The sequence below is a fragment of the Eretmochelys imbricata genome, chromosome 9, assembly GCF_965152235.1.
Source record: "Eretmochelys imbricata isolate rEreImb1 chromosome 9, rEreImb1.hap1, whole genome shotgun sequence".
NCBI lineage: Eukaryota > Metazoa > Chordata > Testudines > Cheloniidae > Eretmochelys > Eretmochelys imbricata.
The window spans coordinates 27,242,540-27,264,247 of NC_135580.1; the positions used below are offsets into that span (position 1 = coordinate 27,242,540).

Sequence of the window (21,708 nt, forward strand, 5' to 3'; positions counted from 1 at the left end):
GTAGCATATAGCGGGGTGCTTCACTCACTACTCACAATGCGGCTAGCCTTTTCACAAGTGGTGTAGGTAGAAGGGGGAAAGCTCATTACATTCCATCCCCCAACCCATGCAGCACAGTCTGAACATAATCTAATAAATGCCAGAATCAGCTCAAACTTTGTTAATAGATGTAAAACAGGCTTATGGAACACATTAGCTTCCTGAAAAACAACGTAAGTACAGTACGCATACAGTACAGAAGAAGGCCAAAACCAAACAATTAGGGACTCGGACAGCATTTTCAAAAGCACTGACACCACTTAGGTGCCCAAATCCCATTGACTTTCAAATGGTCTTTCCTCTTAGGTGCTTTGGAAAATGGGACTTAGCTACTTCAGAAATTTTTGTACTAAATCTATTCTACAGATTGGAACACAAAACAGAATTATTCTTCTTTCCTAATGGTCACAAGGGTAACCATATCTTAACACAGTGGATTTGTAAACTGAATTTCTGATAACATGTTATGCTGAGGGAGTGGCCGGAAGATCAGAATCATAAAAAAATGTGAAGAGAGAGTTTAAAAAAAGGAAGTGTAGTAAACATTAGTAAATAAAAACGTCTGGAAGCTCCAGTAGGCTTCCTTATGTCAGCTGTTTAGGATGACACCAGAAAAACCACCTTTAAAGCCTGAAGTCAAGAGAAGGTAAGAGTCAAGTATAAAGTGAATGTTTTCTTAAATACAGCATTTTAATATATTTTGAAATTTATTAGAAGAGGGAACCAATGGGACCTGCAGTGTGGTAGAGGGCAGCTGAAAGAGTGATTGAAGTAGTCAACTATTGTGTGTCACACACAGTAAGGCAACATCAGAGATTAAACTATCGTACTGCTAGTGCCTTGTGTGCACTGCTATAGTTAAGGAACCCCCTGTATTTCTTTACAAATTACCAGTCTTCAGAGGGTTTGTATTTTAAATCAGTCATTTTTAATTACGCTGGACAGGAAAACCTGTCCAACAAGTGCTGTGTGCGGATGCAGTTAACAGTTAACACAGTTAACTCCCATGTTATTAGCATGCCATTTTAAAGTATTATTATAGGACACCAATAAAATAGATTCTTTTTTGATTATGGGATTTTTTGCGGGAGTGGGTGGTTTTTTTGTTGCCATTTTATATGCTCTATTAAGCCGTAGCTTTTGGAGTTGAAAAATCTGGGGACGAGGTTAGCAGTAGAATAAATGCACTGTTGTTTTATTTAGACACATCTGTAGTTAAGAAGCTACCCCATATTTCATAATTTTTTACTAAGCAACATTGTAGAAATACTGGCCATGTGCATTTGTAAATCCATTTACAATATCTACAGGTTCTCTTACTGGTAACTCTCTCAGATAACTATGCAATGCAAACATGAAACATGCAGATCAAACCCACAAGAATAAGTGGGGAAAAAATGTGAGTAAGCTGGTTTGTAACTTTCACAATAAGCAAGTGCACAGACAAAAGGTCTTTTTCAAAATAGCCAAAAATACTGACTTTGGGGTTTCTAAAGTAAGACTCCAGTTTAGAACAAGGAACTGAAAGTTTGCAATATAGCACCTTAAAAACGACACACTTTTTGATGTCTCTCTACCTATTTCTGATGAAAGATTTAGTAAGCAGAGTATTGTACTGGTGTCAGCTAAGCCGTCATTATTTTCAATGATGGTATAGTTATTACAGTAGATTTACAGTACTAGTACATTACGGAGGATCTTAAATTAATGAAAACTAAACTGCAATTAACAGAATTAAACTACTTTGCTAGCATTATCTCTATTCTGTATGTGTGCATGAGCACGTGGGCACTTACCCTCATAGGTCCCTCCTGCACTGAGCTACTTGCAGGTGGATCTGTGTACCCACATGGAGCTCCACTGACTTCAATGAGGTGTCAGTAGGCACAGAGGTATGCCTGCTGTTCTGAGCACTCAAGCAGTATCATGACCTGTTTCAAACCTGAAACAGTCGGTGTAGGCAAAATGGTTCACAAGTAGGGCAAAGGAAAACTAGCAAGTAGAAAAGGTGCATTTTAAAGAGCAGATAAATTGAATTAAAAGTTCATTACTACAATACATAAAGGCAGAAGTCTCCTTGTTAGTAGATTCTACAGTTAAATTTAAGTTTGTAACATCTTTGTGCTACTAACCTGAAAAGGTCCCCAAATTTGCTTCTCAGGTGGCTACATGACACATAGAGATCATAGAGGTAAGCTAAAATACATCTTTCTGGAGAAGAACATTCTGATGGATTAACAACATGCTTGACAACACCACATAATCTGGAGGGAAAAAAAATCCGAGATTAATTCCAACTCAGACTTTTGAGAACTTATTAACTGCCCATTGCACCTTGAATGGTCTCTTGTAAAGTGTTAACTTCTTGTCTTAACAACCTGTTCCACCTTGCACTTAGCTGTGACTCTCTGCGTACCTTTCCCAGACCTAAAGAAGAGCTCTGCATAAGCTTGAAAGCTTGCCCTCTCTCACCAAACAAATTTGGTCCAATAAAAGATATTACCTCACCCACCTTGTCTCTCTCATACCTAACTATACATTTTAATATTATAAAATTAATATACCCATGCCAATAACTAGACAATGGTCTACGTCCATAGAAAAGTCTAAGTGAATGAATTCTCAATAGGTATAAAGGGTTTCATCTGAAACCTAGTGTCACAATTTTAAAATGAAAATAGTTAAGTGTTCATAGTATTTTACACATATAGGCCACAATCCTGCAGTGAATTACATACAAGGGAATTCCTACCGACATCAAGAGGGCTCCACACAGACCACAGGGGTCTGCTCAAACAGAGCTCATTGCACAATCAGGGCCATGAAAAACAGATCAAAGATTTAGAGCCCTGTTCCCTAATAATAATGATACAAAAGTGTGCAACAATTACTAACCTAGCACAGCATAATCTTAATGTGCAAAGAGAAGGACTAAGCATTTCACATTTTAATTGGGCTTTGCACCAATGGAATTCAGTTTTTAGCTAATATCACTGTAACAGTACATGGAAGCATACATTTCATATGTTATTTGGCTCTCCCTGCGTCTACAGTGATTGTCAATAAGGCACTGTTGAGGAAGGAAGACCACAGTATCCTCTGCATCAATGATTTTATACTGGGACAGTTCCCTACTGTTCGCCCTTTTTTGTCACACTTGAGAGGCCAGTGTGGTCTATGCCCACCTGTCATTATTTACAGTGTTAGCTTTTGGGGGCAAAGACTGTCCTATCTGATGTTTGTATACTGCCCAACACAGTGGAACACTTGGGAACTTACTGTAACACAAAGCAGAAACAACAACAGTATGTTACCTTTGAGTGAACCATTCTGTAACTACCCACCGCTAATAGGACAGATAACCACTTCAGATCTTAAAGAATATTTAAAACCAGTTTAGCTAAATCAGTGCAAAAATCTACAGAGAAACTATTGCATTGTGTATAAATCATTAAAAAAAAATTAGTTAAACTAATGTAAAATCCTTATTTCAGTGTAAAAGTAGGTTATATCAAGTTAGCTTAAGTCAATTCCTCAATGATTTAAGCTTAACCGTAATAAACCATTCAAACTGAATTTTTGCACTAGTTTAAATGGTTTTTGAATGATTTATATGCAATGCAATGTATACAGCTAACATATTTGAATATATTCTTAGTTTAATTATGCATATTATAAACAAACATAGAAAAAATACAGCAGCTACAAACCCTTCAAAAACTTGTGCAGTCTGCTCTGGATTTAAAATTAGGCAGGCATGGTAACGCCGTAAAACAGCAACAATGCACACACATAATCCTGTGGTGTAACTTCCTGCCAGGCTGGATGACTTCAGCAGCAGTTCTGCTTCCACAACACTCAGTTCATTTAACAGCTAAAGTATAAGATAAATACTGAACTGAATATCTTTTTCCAAATTAAGCTATACAAAACATTTCCAAAAATCATAAATGAGAAAAGATACTGAAACATCATATAATAACATGCTAAAATTCATTGTTATTTAATAAGTTAGAAGTCAAGAAGAAAGTACTGAAACAGTACAAAAAACACACACACAAAGAATTTTTCTTCACAGATGTAGAAAGTTTCGTGTGTCTAGACAACCGTTGCATAAGACAGAGAAGTTCTTTAGATTAAAATAGACATTGAAACCATATTAAATAAGACATTCTAGACTAAGATGTTCTGGAATTGCTATTTTTCAAAAACTACAGCACATTTCAAAGACAATTGGAATACATTCTCCAATTATTAAGAAAAAATAAAAGTACAGTTGCAAACAAAAGGCTCTTATATAGCGAGTTTGATCCATAGATCTCCAAGGACTGCAAAAGGGAAGTTAACTATTGGCAGCCCCACTTTACAGGTAGGGAAATTGAAGCATGGGTAGGTTAAGTGATTTGCACAAAGTCACAAATCTAGAATCCAGATCTCCTAAAAACCAGGACAGGTCCTATCCATGGGACACATGCCAGTCAGATATATGTTTAATATCAAGGTAATAATTTCGTATTTATAATGTGAGTGGAAAAAAATCTACTCTAACACCACAGAATGTTTATTTGCACAGCATGTCACTGTTCTGCATGTGACTTTGTTATACAAACTACAAGCCTATTTGTTAGACCCATACCATTTATGGAAACATCACATTGTAGCTTTGTCCTGACATACATAAGAACAAAGCAATCACTTTGTTACCTGTATAGCAAAGTCAATAAGCCCATTGATATTGAGTGCTGGCTCCATAAGATCAAAGATAAGCTGTATGTGGTGAGCCAAAGGAAGATGGTATGATGTACCTGAAGCAAAGCTAGTTATTTGTTCTAGAACATTACTCGAGATCTGTGAAAATGAAAAACATCTGTGTATTAAAACATTATGACAACTGAGTATTTCTCTTCCTAAATATTAACACTTCTAACATCAATTTAGGTAAGTGATTTTCGATAATTGTTCACTAAAGCATCAGATAACAAAAGCACCTTACAACATGCCAATGCTCTAGTAACTGATAACTGAGGAAAGGTTTTTTACTTACTGGTTTACTACAGGTTTCAGAGTAACAGCCGTGTTAGTCTGTATTCGCAAAAAGAAAAGGAGTACTTGTGGCACCTTAGAGACTAACCAATTTATTTGAGCATGAGCTTTTGTGAGCTGTAGCTCACGAAAGCTCATGCTCAAATAAATTGGTTAGTCTCTAAGGTGCCACAAGTACTCCTTTTCTTTTTGGTTTACTACAATGTATATTCAATTCTGACTCAGTTTTGTGTTCTATGCCAGCAAAAACAAGACAAAAAATTTGCCTTGTCACCTAAATGGATCAACGTATTCTTAATTTTTGCAATTTCATTTCTATTATTTGTGAGATGTTTTAAAAATATAATTTGTAGTGTTGAATCCGTGTTTAAATCTTTAGGAATTCTGACCATTTTAAAATTCATACTTATTTTGTTGATCATTATGATTAATTGCTAAGATGCTTTACTAACAAAAATCAATTACAAAACATATTTAGCAAAATCATCCAAAAAACTTCTCATGAATGTTCTATACAAGATTTTTAAATCTATTGAATTTATGCCCACTTTTCTTTTATGATTTGTTTTCGGTGCCGATCTCAAAAATATATTTAAAGGAAACATTACTGGCATTAATGGCATTTTTATAATGATAATTAGCACTAATCACTATATCGCTAAATGTTGAAAGTCTATGTTGACAAACTAGCATGTTTTGAATGGAAACAAATTTGCAGTTCTTGATAAAAGTCTCTCTGTGGAAAGTCCACGTGTAATTTAAAACAATTCACACATTATTTGTGTTTTGTAGTTATTTACTAAAGTAGCTTTGATAGCAGAAGCAAAAATAAGCTAAAATGTTTAAATCCTACAAAAAAATTTAAATCAAGTGAAGATTTAATCTCTCTCTCTAGCTCTCTCTCACACACACGTTAAACAGAAGCATGGAAAAGATTTCACCATCTTTCATGAAAAAAGTTAATGATAATTTGCGCCCTAGACTGATGAGTGGCATACTGCACAAAACTGATGAACTGAAAAGAAGCATTTAATTTAGTAATGAGCAATAAATACATTGCCGTCAATTAATAATCTATGCATAGAGATAGCTGAATATTATAGTGATAGTTCCAAATATTTCATATGTTCTGTACAATATTCATGACATTAGTAATAGCTTTGCTAACATCTTGCCAGTACAAAATAAACAATTTGGAGAAGGTATTTAAAAATATCGAGGGAGTATTTAACTTACCTTTAAAGTACTAGTGCATTAAAAATTCATACTATGTATGGATCAGATTTTTTTATTATACAGTTTTCTTCCTACTTGATATGTAAAGAGTGCGACTTAAATGGCTACAATGTTATGCACAGGAAGTACCTGAGATGTCACCTGATGTTGATCGAAATAGGACAGCTGCTGCAGTTTTGTGAACATTGTCTCCAGAGTTGGAAATACTTCTTGTTTGTTCTTCCTGGCTTTTTGCCCTTCATCCCCAACTTAACAGATAAAACATTATTTTGGTCATTTTATATTTAACAGAGCCCATGTAGTTTTGCATTTTTACTGCTTCAAAAACAAAATTAAAAAAATGTAAATGCGTGGTTCTATATGACCACATAAAACACCGTTCACACCAGTTTTCTACTGCACTTAGAAAAAAACATTTCACAGCATATAACATGATGCAACTTCGGGGAAAAACATTTTAAAGTAATTCAAGTGTTAAAAAAAAAAGACATTTAGCAAGGGCTGAAAATATTTAAACAATTTTGCTAACATGGTAGTAAACATAAATCTTTCCACGCTGACATAGTGTATTCCAGATTTTAGCCTGAACATAATTTTTACAGCCAAGTTATTCATATGGATAGGGAGACATATAGTTGAAATGATTTTAAGTGTACTGGTACAGTTATAAGGCAGATCTATTCTAGGTATTTCATGCAGCAGGTGTAATGCCAGTATTTGGTTGGTTGATTAGGAAGGAAAGAAAGTCAAATTATATTACAAATTTGCATGGCTCTAACCAGAACTTTCTCTACACAGTTCCTACATTATGCATGACAGACTCTGGAAAGCTCAGTACAGTATTTACCCCCCGTTTCAGTAGTACTTTTCTTATTCAGGATTTTCAGGATATCTTTGGTAATCTTCTTCAGTTGATGCCTTGCCTCATCACGCTCTTTGCCAACACCATAAAGAAGAATCATGCGCTGGTTACATTCATGACTAGAAGATTCATCCTGAGAAACAAGAAAAGCAAGCAAATTAAGCAGCTTTCATTTTCTCTTGTTGATAGCTATTAAGGAGTAAGAAGAGACAATTAATTCTCTTTCCAACACTAAGTACAACCTGGATTTACTTACATAGTACAGATTAATTTTGCCAAGGTTGGAGCTGCCAGGTGCACAGCACTTTTGAAACTCAAATCACTTAAACTCAGATGCATAAATATGAACTTTGCAGTATTCACTTTAGCCGTTGTCAACTTTCCCTATTCACCCTCTCCCATACGAAATACTGAGCAGAGATCTCAAAAGCAAAAACAAGCCCTAATGAACCTGTGACCCAAAAACCTATTGATGCCAACTGGCAAATGGCACAGGGATCCCCTGGATTCACCAAAAGGGGTCACGTAAGGTCTCTACAGAAAGTGTGTGTCACATGGGTCATCATAATCATTGAGAGATGTATGTACAGAAAATACGTGATTAGTTATGTATACAGTATATGCTGAAAATTACGTTCTATAGGCCTTGTAGTTAAAGGCAGGTCACTCAAAAGTAGCATGCTTTGAGATAAATTTCTCCAGACAGAAGGTGGGAGACATTTATCTCCCTGGTGGACCATTATGTATTGTGTGTCTTACAATGGAAGTCTATTAGCATACTGAGACAAATGCTAATGACCAGCTTGCAGAGACTTCAGAAGGAAATGAACAGGAAGAGGTAAACAGTAAGAGTTCAGGGGGCAACCTGTTTTCAGGTGAAGATCAAAAGTTTGGTCTGGCGTACCTTGAGATGCAGAGAGACACCCTGGCATCCTTCAGTTTGTGATGACAAGCTGCTAAACAGGCTTGCTATTATGTAAGGAGGCTATCACTTAGGACAGAAGAATCCAATGCACCGCTACAGACTAGGGACCGAATGGCTCGGCAGCAGTTCTGCAGAAAAGGACCTAGGGGTTACAGTGGACGAGAAGCTGGATATGAGTCAACAGTGTGCCATTGTTGCCAAGAAGGCCAATGGCATTTTGGGATGTATAAGTAGGGGCACTGCCAGCAGATCGAGGAACGTGATCGTTCCCCTCTATTCAACACTGGTGAGGCCTCATCTGGAGTACTGTGTCCAGTTTTGGGCCCCACACTACAAGAAGGATGTGGAAAAATTGGAAAGAGTCCAGCGGAGGGCAACAAAAATGATTAGGGGACTGGAACACATGCGTTATGAGGAGAGGCTGAGGGAACTGGGGATGTTTAGTCTACGGAAGCGAGGAATGAGGGGGGAATTGGATAGCTGCTTTCAACTACCTGAAAGGGGGTTCCAAAGAGGATGGCTCTAGACTGTTCTCAGTGGTAGCAGATGACAGAACAAGGAGTAATGGTCTCAAGTTGCAGCGGGGGAGATTTAGGTTGGATATTAGGAAAAACTTTTTCACTAGGAGGGTGGTGAAACACTGGAATGCGTTACCTAGGGAGGTGGTGGAATCTCCTTCCTTAGAGGTTTTTAAGGTCAGGCTTGACAAAGCCCTGGCTGGGGTGATTTAATTGGGGATCGGTCATGCTTTGAGCAGGGGGTTGGACTAGATGACCTCCTGAGGTCCCTTCCAACCCTGATATTCTATGATTCTATCAGCCAGCCTAGTTGAAAATGCTGGGGAAAGTATTTGGGATAAGCTAACTTGTAGGAGATAGAGGAATGCCTTGTGAGTTAAGTTTAGGCTCGAGAAAGAGTGTTATGATTTTATTTGTAACCATTTGCTTCTAATATTTTTACTTTCCATACTTTCCATGTATGTATATATATGTGCGCATACACACACACACAGTATGTGAAGTTGAGTGGTGATCCTGATTGAATCTTGTAACATGATGTGTACTATTCATTTGGGAGCAGTGAATTTGAGACTTCTGTTAGTGTTCAGTGGATCAGAGGCTGGGCACTCTAGAGGGCTCATCAGAAGACTCGGGGATTGATGTGTGTCTATCGCTAACCTGTGGAGAGAGAGCAAGTCTTGTGGAGGCCTGGAAAGCAGCGCTTGTTTTGCCAGAGGCTGGTGGCATCAGGGAGATGATCCATAGCAAGCACAGGCAAGACTTCTTCATGCTAAGTGCAGGTGGTAGTGAAGTGCCTCATGACCCTGGGTACCACAGGGAAGCATCAGAGCATTTGTGCCTCCTCAGAAACACTTGGCCAGCATCTGGACAAACTCTACACTGGTGCCTGTGCCACTGACTCCTACAATCACCCTGAAAGCAGATGTGACTCAGATTCTCCACCACACCCAACCGTTTTATGTCAGTTAGGGCTGCAGTAAGCAGTACTAATACAGACATTTCCCTTCTGTATTGATACAACAACGATAAAAGATATAAGCTTCCTTTCCAGAAACCAGCACAAATATGCTACTAATAGCCATTGGTACAACTGAAAAACCACACGAGTCCTGTGATAAATCAGCACAGTAAGACTTTATCCTTTAAGCTATAATACATTCTATAGAAAGTACATTTGCTTTAGGATCCTCTCCAAACAATCTAACATGAGTTTACTGGAATGCTCTATTAGTGCATTTTAGAGGAAATGCCATTTGAAACAGGAAAAGACCTTGATGGGCAACATTCCAAAGAAAGAATCTGATTAAAGCAGCAGCATGAGCAAAAGGAAAGCACATGGGCCTGGAAACGAACCCTAGCACTCCCATTTACTTGCTTCATGGATGCAGGCAAGTCACTTCACCTCTTTTAGCCTCAATTCTCCCATCCATAAAAAGGTGATACAGTGACTTTCCTACCACATAGGGTGCTGTGCGTGTTATCATTTGTACAGTGCACTGAAGTGAAGTGCTCAGAGAAAATTATATGAATGATCATTCAAACATACACAAAGCAGATGTGTTCATTCTGTGCAGACATCTTTTATTTATAACCCTGTTGGCCTGATCTGTTTCAAATGCATCCTGCAACAAAATGTCTTAAAAGCAGCATTTCAACAGATGTTTAGCAGTCTGGTTCAATATCACCACCCATCAGATTTGACTAATTGCCTAGAAGAGCAGATTCTGCCAGAACAGCGCTGTGCTGGAATTACTTTTCCCTCATTATTCAGACCGGCAGAAAGTTCAAATAATACACACTTTACTTGGACTGTCATTTGCTTCTTTTATGATTTAATATACTTTCATAGAATCCTATTTTTAAATACACAGATCAGTCGATCAATTCTTACCGCAGTGATCTTATTTAAGATAAGGTGAAATAACAGTTTTTCTAAACAAAAGATCTATCTAAAGCCCAACATAAAGTGGGTAAGAGATCTACAGGATTCTGGGACCAATATATATAGGATACGTCTACACAGGCTGCCATTCACACCCTGACTGCAATGTACCCACAGGAGCTACATTAGCTAAAAACATGACTTAGCATGTTTCCTAGACAAACCACTACCAACTTCTTTTTGCTAGCAGTGAAAAACGTACCTGGGTAGAGAAAAGTTGAGAGAAAGATGAAACATATCAGTTTCTTCTCCACACATCTGAGCACTGAAACAAAACTTATGTGAAGGAAGTCAGTGGTGAACTTACTGTTTACTGGATTCTGCAGACATTTATTCAGTGAATCCCCATTCTGCATGTCAGAGAAAGAAAATAATTCTAAATGCAGCCTATAAGCCCTCATGACATTTCACTCTAATCGTTGACCACTCCGGAATTTTGTTTTAGAAACTTGGAGAAGCAAATCAGACTCTCTTACAAAAATTAAAGAAAATCTAAATCATTTAGGGTTTTGTAGGACTGCCATAGCCTGGGTCAAGTGCCCCCAGCTGGGCACTCACCAAGCTGTTGGATTTGGACCGACAGGCTGGGGACTGTATCCCCTTTGGTCTGGGTAGGCTCAAAGCACTGTCTCCTTCTTCAGCCTTCCTGGGTAAGAATGCCACACACACTCATGCCTGAGACACTCAGGTTTATTAATTCCAATCTGTATTTGAATCACACACGCCTTGCAATTACAATCACTATTAAAGTAGAAAACAGCAGACAGCAGAAAAAGACAATGGCCAGTTATCTTCTCCTGAGACACAGAAAGATCATGATAGATTTTTCCTATGGAGCACCAACTGCCCCTTATAATTTACCACATTTTATACACATGTAAATTACATATTCATGAATACTCTTCATATCACCATTAAGAATTATGTATATTGTGTGTCTTATGCAACTCATTACAGTACATATGTGTAAACGTCAATTGGCTTGATTTTGTTGTCCTTGCTATTTTCATGTTATTTCTCTTTCCTAATTGATTTATTACTGACCATGCACTGATGATACATGCTTGATCAGACCACTTTTACCCTTTACATGATTTACAGACTTGTTTTTCTCTAATTGGCTTTTTGGCAGCACATTTTGTGTATCCATTATTCTCCAGTTAAAGCACATGGTCAAAATATCATCTTTGTCCGATACAGCAGCAACTGTAAGCAAGTTTACTTAATAATAAGGTCACTAAGGCAACAATCACGTCAAAACTAGGCCAAAGCCAATCAATCAGTACAATTATCCAAACCTATTCATTTAGAAATGACTCATGTCAATTCCCAGTAGCCTCTAAGCCCACTCCCTAGGCAGAGGCACTCTGTCTGGCACCCCGCTTGGGAGTCAGGCCACATGGTCCAACTGCCCTAAACGCCAAGCCCAATGCTGAATCCATCCCCGCAAAGGCTCCCCAGTAGCATACTTTCCCAGAACTCCAACCTTGTGGGCACTCTGATTTATAGTTTACCAGTTCAGGGTCAAGTGATAATCAAAGTAAATTAACAGACCTTGCAAAAAAGATGTCTAAAGCAATCATTCTTTACTTTATACAGCACAAGAGAGACACAGATCTGTGCAAAATAAGGAACAGCTATACACAATTCCCCAGCTCAATTTCCTTGCCACTTTTGAGCATTTCAGGGGATTTGGTCAGAGTCCTCTAGGAAACCCAAGGTCGTTCCTCTCCCCCGAACAGCTTTGCCTTCTGGTTCTGGTCTCTTCTCTCAAACAGCTAGAGAGAGAGAGAGAGACACTTCTTTTTATAGACTTCCAGTCACCAGGTCAAAACTCTGACAGGTGATCAAAATTCCCTGTCAGGCACCCTGGTGTTAGATCACCAAACACTTGGAATCAACATTTGAAAAACTGCTTTGCCCTGGGCCGTAGCTGTCTCTTTGTCCAAGGATGCTTCCATTTGAATAGACAACAATCAAGACTTAAAGAACTTTCATTGTTAACTCTCTGCTAGGTGCAAAAATTTCTTCTGAAACCTCTTGTATATTCCAGCTCAACATGGAGGCTAAACAGCCACAGTGAACTCACAGAACAGATTTATAATCAAAAGTGTGCTCAGAAAACAAACTGGAGTTTGTAGTTTGATATAGATATATAGAGAGTTCGTAAAATCAAACAGAATTCATAGCTTGTAAGTAAACAGGTTCCCCTGAACTATTACAAAGACATGTTTAGCTTGTTTCTCACAAAGTTGTATTTTTATTGTTTTTCAAAATCTGTATTTATTAATCCTAATCCTTGGTGGCAATATAACAAAATGGTGAGCCATACCATAGTGTCATTTATGTTACTACTGTACAAATCAATTTTTAACTGAGGGAAAATTACATTTTGTTCATTCTTAAAGTTTCAAAATGTAAATTATTAAGTAAACAGAAACAGAACTGGGAAAATGATATGAAATATTTTGAAATCTACATAAAAGACCAATAAATTGTACAGTAATATAATTTTCTGCTCAACAGTAATAAATCACCACTTCACCTTCTGTTTAAACACAATTAAATGTTTTCAAAGAAAAAAAATAAAAAAATACAATCTGGAACATCTTCTGTAATAATAGATATATTACCACAAGTTAGAAAGATATTGATCATATTAGTCTGAACTTCTCAGGAGTTGTACAAAGTAACAACTATATAAAAGCTTTTTAAAAACATTATCTGTAGTTTTCACAAAGTATTTCAATGGATTGAAAGCAGAAGGCTAATGTCTCTATTTTTTTTAACCAAGTCTCTTTTCCCTCTTTTACAGGAAATAAAAGCAGAAGCATCGAGGCTGTCGCCTGGAATTTGAAACTGTCTGCACAGCTAAGAAACACAAGTTTTAACTTGGAGAGCAGAGCGTCTTTCTAAGTACTAAAGCTGGGATGTACAGCTTCCTTCTCTCTCTCTCTCTGTCTCTCTCTCTGTTCATCTGAAGTATTTTTACTGAAGTAAGCTACTAAACTAATGCTATCTTCTGAGTCTCAAGCTTAAAAAAAGGAAAGAAAACCAGAGGGGAAAAGGAACAGCAAATGATGATCTGCCAGCAATATTAACTTCCCATCACAGGAAAGACCTAATATTTCACCATTTTTCAGCGGTTGTAAGGTAATTTTCTTTCTCTCAACATATTCTTTTCTGCTCCCTCAAGCTTATGTAATAGCCATTTAATTACAATTGACATGTGCAGCTAAAAATATATTTACATTTTAAAATACATGGTGTTTCATAAATTCCTGTCATATAATCTTTTACAGATGGAAATACCAGTGAGCACCTTTTAATAATGAAGCTATCAGAGAGATGTAAATATCATCTGATAACTCAGAGCATCTAAAGTTATTTATAAACCCCCCCACTCCTACTGGGATAATACTGAAGTATAGTAATGTTTATAATTGTATCACTGAAGGGCTTGAAGTTTACTGCTCAGTTAAAACTTTGCTCTTGCAATCTTCCTTATATGGTTTTTCATCCCTCTTTCTAAACATCTTTGGATTACATAGCAGACCATTTAGATCATACTTTTGTATTAATTGCTGCGAAATCCAATGTTCTTACTTTTGTAAACAACAGGTAAACCAACTACCAAAACAAAGCAGCACTGTGTTAATTTATTTGACAAGTGCACTTTAATTCTTAGTGATAACAGTTCATAGTACATTACTAAATATTGTGAAGGTTGAACAAAGACTTAACATGAGTCCAAGCTACAGAACACTACCAACACAGCTTAATCTTTGCAGAAAAGTGGGGAAAGACTGCCATTTGTACACATATTATGAAGTACACACTTTATCAACAAGCAAATTAGTGAGGTTCTAATTTTTTCTGATGGTCATAGATCACAGATGTTCCTGTTTGTGACAATATGAAATTTTGAAAATAAAGTTGCATCATATTCAGTTATTTGAAAGGATCTGTTGGTAAATATTTTGACATCTCAAAATAAGTTTTGTTTAAATATACTTTTTTTGTTTATAACACGCTATTAGCTGTAATTAAAGGAAATGATTCATAGCAGCATTTCCCATCCTACGTCCTATTTTGCCATTCTTCCCTTTTGGCACAGCAAAACTATTTGAGCCTCCTTACAAAGACTAAAGAAAGCAATGTACAATTAATAAGTAGTAAATAATAGTAATACTAATTTACACTTTTGTAGGACTTTGCATTTCAGGATCTCAAAGCACTTTAACATACTTGGCTTTTTGGTCTTAAATATCAACAGCTGGGTGTCAGGTCCAGCAACTAATGAACTGGTTGTGCACTCAGCATGGCTTTCACATTTAGAAGTAATGGAGGAGGAAAAGGACCTTGGAGTATTGGTTGATCATAGGATGACTATGAGCTGCCAATTTGATATGGCTGTGAAAAAAAGCTAATGCAGTCTTGGGATGCATCAGAAGAGGTATTTCCAGTAGGGATAAGGAGGTTTTAGTACTGTTATACAAGGCACTGGTGAGACCTCACCTGGAATACTCTGCGCAGTTCTGGTCTCCCATGTTTAAGAAGGATGAATTCAAACTGGAACAGGTAAAGAGAAGGGCTACTAGGATGATCCGAGGAATGGAAAACTTGTCTTATGAAAGGAGACTCAAGGAGCTTGGCTTGTTTAGCCTAACTAAAAGAAGGTTGAGGGGAGATATGATTGCTCTCTATAAATATATCAGAGGGATAAATACCGGAGAGGGAGAAGAATTATTTAAGCTCAGTACCAATGCGGACACAAGACTGGCCACCAGGAAATTTAGACTAGAAATTAGACGAAGATTCCTAACCATCAGAGGAGTGAAGTTTTGGAATAGCCTTCCAAGGGAAGCAGTGGGGGCAAAAGATCTATCTGGCTTTAAGATTAAACTCGATAAGTTTATGGAGGAGATGGTATGATGGGATAACATGGTTTTGGTAATTAAATATTCATGGTAAATAGGCCCAATGGCTTGTGATGGGCTATTAGATGGGGTGGGATCCGAGTTACCCAGGAAAGAATTTTCTGTAGTATCTGGCTGATGAATCTTGCCCATATGCTCAGGGTTCAGCTGATCGCCATATTTGGGGTGGGGAAGGAATTTTCCTCCAGGGCAGATTGGAAGAGGCCCTGGAGGTTTTTCGCCTTCCTCTGTAGCATGGGGCACGGGTCACTTGCTGGAGGATTCTCTGCTCCTTGAAGTCTTTAAACTACGATTTGAGGACTTCAATAGCACAGATATAGGTGAGAGGTTTTTTGCAGGAGTGGTGGGTGAAATTCTGTGGCCTGCATTATGCAGGAGGTCAGACTAGATGATAATGGTCCCTTCTGACCTAAATATCTATGAAGATCTGAGATAGCTGGTCCTTGGTCACATGTGAAGTATGACACCAGTTGCTGTTTGGGGCTAAGGAAGGGATTTTCCCTAATGGTGGATCTGCCATGCTCTATGCGGTTTGTGCTTTCCTGTGGGATCACTGTTTGAGGAGTTGGACCTGTTTACTTTAAGAAGCTTTTGGTCTGACAGGTGGCTGGGGATCGCCGACAATGGAGTACGCAAAAGGCTGCTGAGCTGTGCCTCAAGATTTTCATTTCATGTTATTGTGGCAACCGGAAGGCAGGACAGGAGTCCCTAGCAGCATGGTGTCTTCATGCTTTGTCCCAAAACCGGGGTAGATTTGGTACTTGAGGTGGGACAGCGACAGTATGTGGGGAGGCAAACCTTATAGGACACAGTTGCAAAGCATATCCCTGCCCCCATGCAAGTGCTCAAGTCTCCCTCAGAAAATGGACTGTTAGGGGACTTGCAGTTTGGGGTACCACTCCTCCTGGTGCCTAAAGGTTTAAGGCCCACAGCAATAATAGGTGACTGCAGGTATTTATGAGGGGTTTTAAACAGATTGCCTGACTGTGAGGACCATGCAGCAGGAAAACATTTTTCCTGCAATTTTTCCTCCCCACAAGCACTGCAGCTCAGCAGTTGGTGTGAGTTCGAAGGTGCCTCAGAACGTTAGCCAGTGAGTTGGCCGGATAGAGTACTGAAGACAGAAAGCAGCTCTAGAGATGCCTCGTGCCCCCAGATCGCAGCTGGAATCCCCTCCTACTTTCTTGCTGAAGTTGACGGGGTAAGGTAGAATCTGAAGCCAGTCTACGGTGACAAAGATGGGGCAGAGCAGATCCTCGCCCACCCACTCCCATCCATGGGTGGCAGCAGCCAGCAGGAGAGATGATCCAAAAGTTCTTCCTCCTTCCCTCCCTCCCTCCCACTGCACTCGGAAGGGAAAGCCTCTAGTGGCTGCTGCATGTCTAAGGAGAGAGACAAGTCAGAGCATAGGAAGACAGGGGAAGAATGACTTTTAGAAGAGGCACAAAGTGAGGTCAAGAAACAGCACTGAGAGAGGTGATCAGCAAGAGGGGGCAGCAGCAAGAAAGACACCACAGGAGCAGTGGGGGAAGGAGCAGTGGGGGGAAAAGAACAATAGAGGGAGACTGGGGCAACAACAGGCAACCGGGAAGGGAAATAAAAATAATTAGGTGAGGAGATAGGTCCATAGCTGCCTAAAAGTCCTAGGATGGAGGACTCAGGTAGGAGAGAGGAAAAAAGTTAGCAGATAATTTACTGAGCACTATATATGGTTTCCTTTTAGCAGCTAATCCAATTATCACTGATAACTAAATCTGTAGCCAAAAGCAACTAATATAAGCAATCCCATTCCTGAATTAAAAAAAAATGAGAAGAACATTTTCCTTCCCCCATTTGAAAACTGCGGTTTGGAGAGATCACTATACAGGCAAAAAATGAAATGACAGCCCTGTATTGCCCCTGAATTCATCATTTGTGCTGTTGTGAGTGAGCAGTTGTGGCCAAAGACCTATAACCCACAACTGTGTGGAGTGCATTATTGTGGTCATCCACAAGGTGGTATTTGCACAGATACAGTAGTTGGTTAGAGTTTGCGTAGCAATTCCCCACAGAACATAAGTACTAGGAAACCACTTGGAAAAATCATGCATCTCCAAAAGGAATAATCTGTGGGGCATATTCAGAGAGGAAACTCTTGGTGCGTCTTACACCTTCTTCTGACTCCCAACCCTCTGTCTGTGTGTCAGACCAGTTTAGACTCAACATCCATTTACTGATACCAGTGTGTAATTTACCCACACCCCTAGCACATCACCTCTTTGACCCTGCGAGTCAAAAGAGAGGAGAGGCAACAAGGTTGTAAAAGGGCTTAAATTCCTTAGCCTTCACTGTATCTAAATTTAAACTTTTTTTTACTTTCATCTTGCTTCTTGAAACTCAAGCTTCTCCAACTTACCAATGTCTAAGAGAGTCTAACTGGGTTTAAGGATGCCTATCTCTGTCTGAACTGATCGTGGTTGAAATTACTCTCAATTATTGTAGAAAAACAGCCTCTGAATTTAACGCTGTGTCTGCAGATCTGTCATCCATGGTGTGGTGATAAATACCCAAGACTTTATGCTAGCATAAAAACCAACAACATTCATATACATAGAATAACCAGAATACAGTGTGGGTAGATTGATTTAAATCACTAGTTTTAATTATGATTTAAATCGGCAAGCACAAAACCTTGATTAAAATAATTGATTTTAATCATATTTTGCATTTGTACTTTTTAGTTATTTTCCTAAAGAAAGGTTGATTCTCATGAGTTGGTAACCATTAAAATATGTTGATTTTCAACTAAATATAACCTTTATACTAAATTTGGTGCTTCTTTTTGCTAATCAAAAGGGTCTATATATCTTTACACATTTAGTTAACTTACATTTATTCGGATTAACTTTTACATTTTTATGTTAGAAAATGGTGGATGATGCATTTCTTATTTACTAGATTAATTTTTTGTGATTTGTGTCAGTCTCTATTTGGATGGAAATTCAAAAGGAGCATTTTTTTAAATTAAATGAAACTACCTTAAACATGCTGGATACATAACTTTTTTCTTTATCAAAACATGTTTTGCATTTAAAACTGACTGCTTTATTAAATAAAGGACGTATTATTTATAGTTACTGAATTGGACTGATTGTTTCTTTCAAGATTTTAGAGCGAATAGATTTCATCCTTTTACACTTAGCTTTTATTAATAGATTGGAATAAGAAAACAAGCTTTCCTGCTTTTTCAACTCCCAACAGGCTTCTTAACTTTGAATGAATTAGTCTTTGAACTGAACTAGCTGAATAAACTGAAATGAAAAAGATATCCTTTCTGAACCTGCAGAACACGCTACTATTGTCAAAAGCTAGGTTAGCACTTCAACAAACTCAGGGTACAGGTGCTTAGGAGCTCCCACTAGTTCTGTGATTTGACTTGCTATCAAATGTGGCAGCAAATATAATTTATTTATAATGTTATTTATATAATGTTTATATAATTTATAATTTATATAATGTTATAATGTTATAATTATTATTTATAATGTGCTTAATATAATTTTTAAACGTTTTAAATGAGTTTAATTGTAATAGGTTTATGCCTTAACATAAGTTGTCAATTTCAAAATTAATGTAAAGAGATTATATTTAAAAAAAAAAAAAACCTGTATTTTAATTTAAAAATCCAATTAAAAATTATATCAATGATGTTTATCCACCCTGAATAAAATGAATGCTGCAGTTCTCTACCTGATAAATGATAACCCTGCATCCTTTGTTTTAACAGGGGGAAAAGATATCAAAGTACAAATGAATGCCAAATACAACTTCAGCTATCCTGGAAATGAAAGCAACTGCAACAGTGATAACAAAATCAGTCAAGTTCTCTTTCCCTTGCTCTACACTGTTCTCTTTCTCGTGGGCATTGTCATGAATGGCCTGGCGATGCGGGTGTTTTTTCAAATCTCCAGTAAATCTAATTTCATCGTCTTCCTTAAGAACACAGTCATTTCTGACATCCTCATGATCCTGACCTTTCCATTCAAAATTCTCAGTGACGCAAAAATGGTGCCTTGGGCACTGAGGGGATTTGTATGCCAGGTCACACAGGTCATATTTTACTTCACCATGTACATTAGTATTTTGTTTCTGGGTCTAATAACTATTGATCGCTATCAGAAAGCTGCCAGACCATTTAAAACATCAAGCACTAGCAGCCTGTTAGGTGCTAAGATTCTGTCCATGGTAATATGGATATTAATGTTTATTCTCTCACTACCTAACATGATTCTGACAAACAAAAAACCCACACGTAAAACAGTGAAGAAATGTGCTCACTTGAAATCAGAGTTTGGGTTAGTATGGCATGAAATTGTGAACTACATTTGCCAGTTTATCTTCTGGGTTAATTTGGTCATCATAGTTGTATGTTACATACTCATAACAAAAGAACTGTATAAATCATATAAAAGAACAAGATGCACGGGGAAGGTGTCCAGAAAGCCTGTAAATATTAAGGTATTTATCATTATTGCAGTGTTCTTTATTTGTTTTGTGCCATTCCATTTTACTAGAATTCCCTATACCTTGAGCCAAACAAGAGATGTTTTTCAATGCTCTGCTCGGAACATATTGTTCTATATAAAAGAGAGCACCCTCTGGTTGACATCTTTAAATGCGTGCCTAGATCCATTCATATATTTTTTCCTTTGTAAGTCCTTTAGAAAATCCTTGATAAACATGTTGCACAAACGCACCAAGGAGCAGAACAATGGAGCCGGTAGCGATGAGACGCCAATGTAAGGCTACAACATTGGGTAAATAGCAAATAATACAGGTATTTACGTGCTTAATAATAATAAATACCCTGGTCTTACTCCAATAAAATCAATGGCTAACTCCCACTTACTTCTCTGGGAACTGAATCTGTGTTGTTTGAATCTAGGTTCTATGACAGAAGCACAGAAACACTGGAACAGAGGAACTACTGGTTATAGCCTCAATGCAGCGAAGTGGTTAAGTGTATGCTTAGTTACATACAAGTAGTCTCACGAAAGTCCGTGGGAATACTCTTGTGCTTGAGTTTTAAGCACATGTTGGATCCAGGCCTGAATGCTTATTAAAACAATTATAAAGGGGGGGGAAAAACAGCTTTTTAGTCATAGAATACAATAGATGAATTTATAAACTGTGAGGGCTCAGCAGAGAAATGGTGAAATCCTAGCTCCCTTGAAGTTGGTGACAAAGCACGCCAACTTCAAGTGGGAGCCAGGATTTCACCCATACCAATTAAAATCTGAAAAATGCAACTAAAGAAAATGTCAATAAGCCAGATATTTTTTTAAAAAAGAAAGCTATCACCTTGCATCCGAATGTCAAACAACTAAGCATAGCGGGGGAAAAGCTATTTATGTGTGCTGAATTAGCAGAATGAACATTACACTTCTGGCATCATACATTTGCATTTTTAAAGTTGCTGACCGTTTTATTAATAACTGTATCCAGAAATAATGTATATTAAGCAAATCTATTTAGACTGAAGTTAAACCTTTGAGTACCCCAGAACACACTCTGAAAGACCAACCAAACAACCACGGTTTTACGGTGAGCAATATATAAATGACCATTTTCAGTAAAACTAATTTTACACCAATAAAAATCCCTGGGTTTCATGGGATAGAAGCACTGAAAGGGTTAAACCAATTATAAGAGTTAACATCAGCTTTTGTTTTCATTGTACTAGATTTCTAGCTATGCTTTTTAGTTACAGCTATGATGCATTTTTAGTTTGGGAAATCAGGAATGCAATTTTTTCAGTAACAATTGTGTACATAATTCTGACTGCAGATGGCCCTAGATTGCCATAAACAACCACTAAGAGACTTACTGCTGATACAACTACTAACCAGACTCTGAGTCTGAAAAATCTTTCACTAACATGTAAGGCTCTGATCCTACAAACAGATATTACCTTCTGTATACTTTCTATCACCACTGCAAGCACACACAGGAGTAACTGTTTGTAGGATGGAGGCCAAATACTATATAACTTGTTAAAATGTTCTTCACTTGTATATAAATTTTAGTACTGAACTTGTAATACATGTTTTATGGTTTATTCTGTTGATCCAATAAATCATACCAACTGTAATTATAAATACGCCTGGAAGGATTAGATTTTTATGAGTCAACGTCAATTTCACCATAAACATACAAAATGA

The 21,708-nt window shown here is 37.7% G+C and overlaps 2 protein-coding genes across 2 annotated transcripts in view; one reads left to right on the forward strand and one right to left on the reverse strand.

Moving 5' to 3' along the window:
• MED12L (mediator complex subunit 12L) overlaps positions 1-21,708 on the reverse strand; it is a 326,616-nt gene that overhangs the window by 92,465 nt on the left and 212,443 nt on the right. Inside the window, exons 16-20 of the mRNA XM_077826177.1 lie at positions 7,166-7,313; positions 6,448-6,566; positions 4,744-4,887; positions 3,750-3,913; positions 2,172-2,303 (exon numbers count right to left, since the gene is read on the reverse strand). Coding sequence (XP_077682303.1) covers positions 2,172-2,303; positions 3,750-3,913; positions 4,744-4,887; positions 6,448-6,566; positions 7,166-7,313 — 707 coding nt within the window. The remainder of the gene's footprint in view (positions 1-2,171; positions 2,304-3,749; positions 3,914-4,743; positions 4,888-6,447; positions 6,567-7,165; positions 7,314-21,708) is intronic.
• Positions 597-20,676, forward strand: P2RY12 (purinergic receptor P2Y12). Its single transcript, XM_077826179.1, has 4 exons — positions 597-685; positions 2,201-2,230; positions 13,384-13,721; positions 19,275-20,676. The coding sequence occupies exon 4, from the start codon at positions 19,298-19,300 to the stop codon at positions 20,288-20,290; it is 993 nt and encodes a 330-aa protein (XP_077682305.1). The 5' UTR covers positions 597-685; positions 2,201-2,230; positions 13,384-13,721; positions 19,275-19,297; the 3' UTR covers positions 20,291-20,676.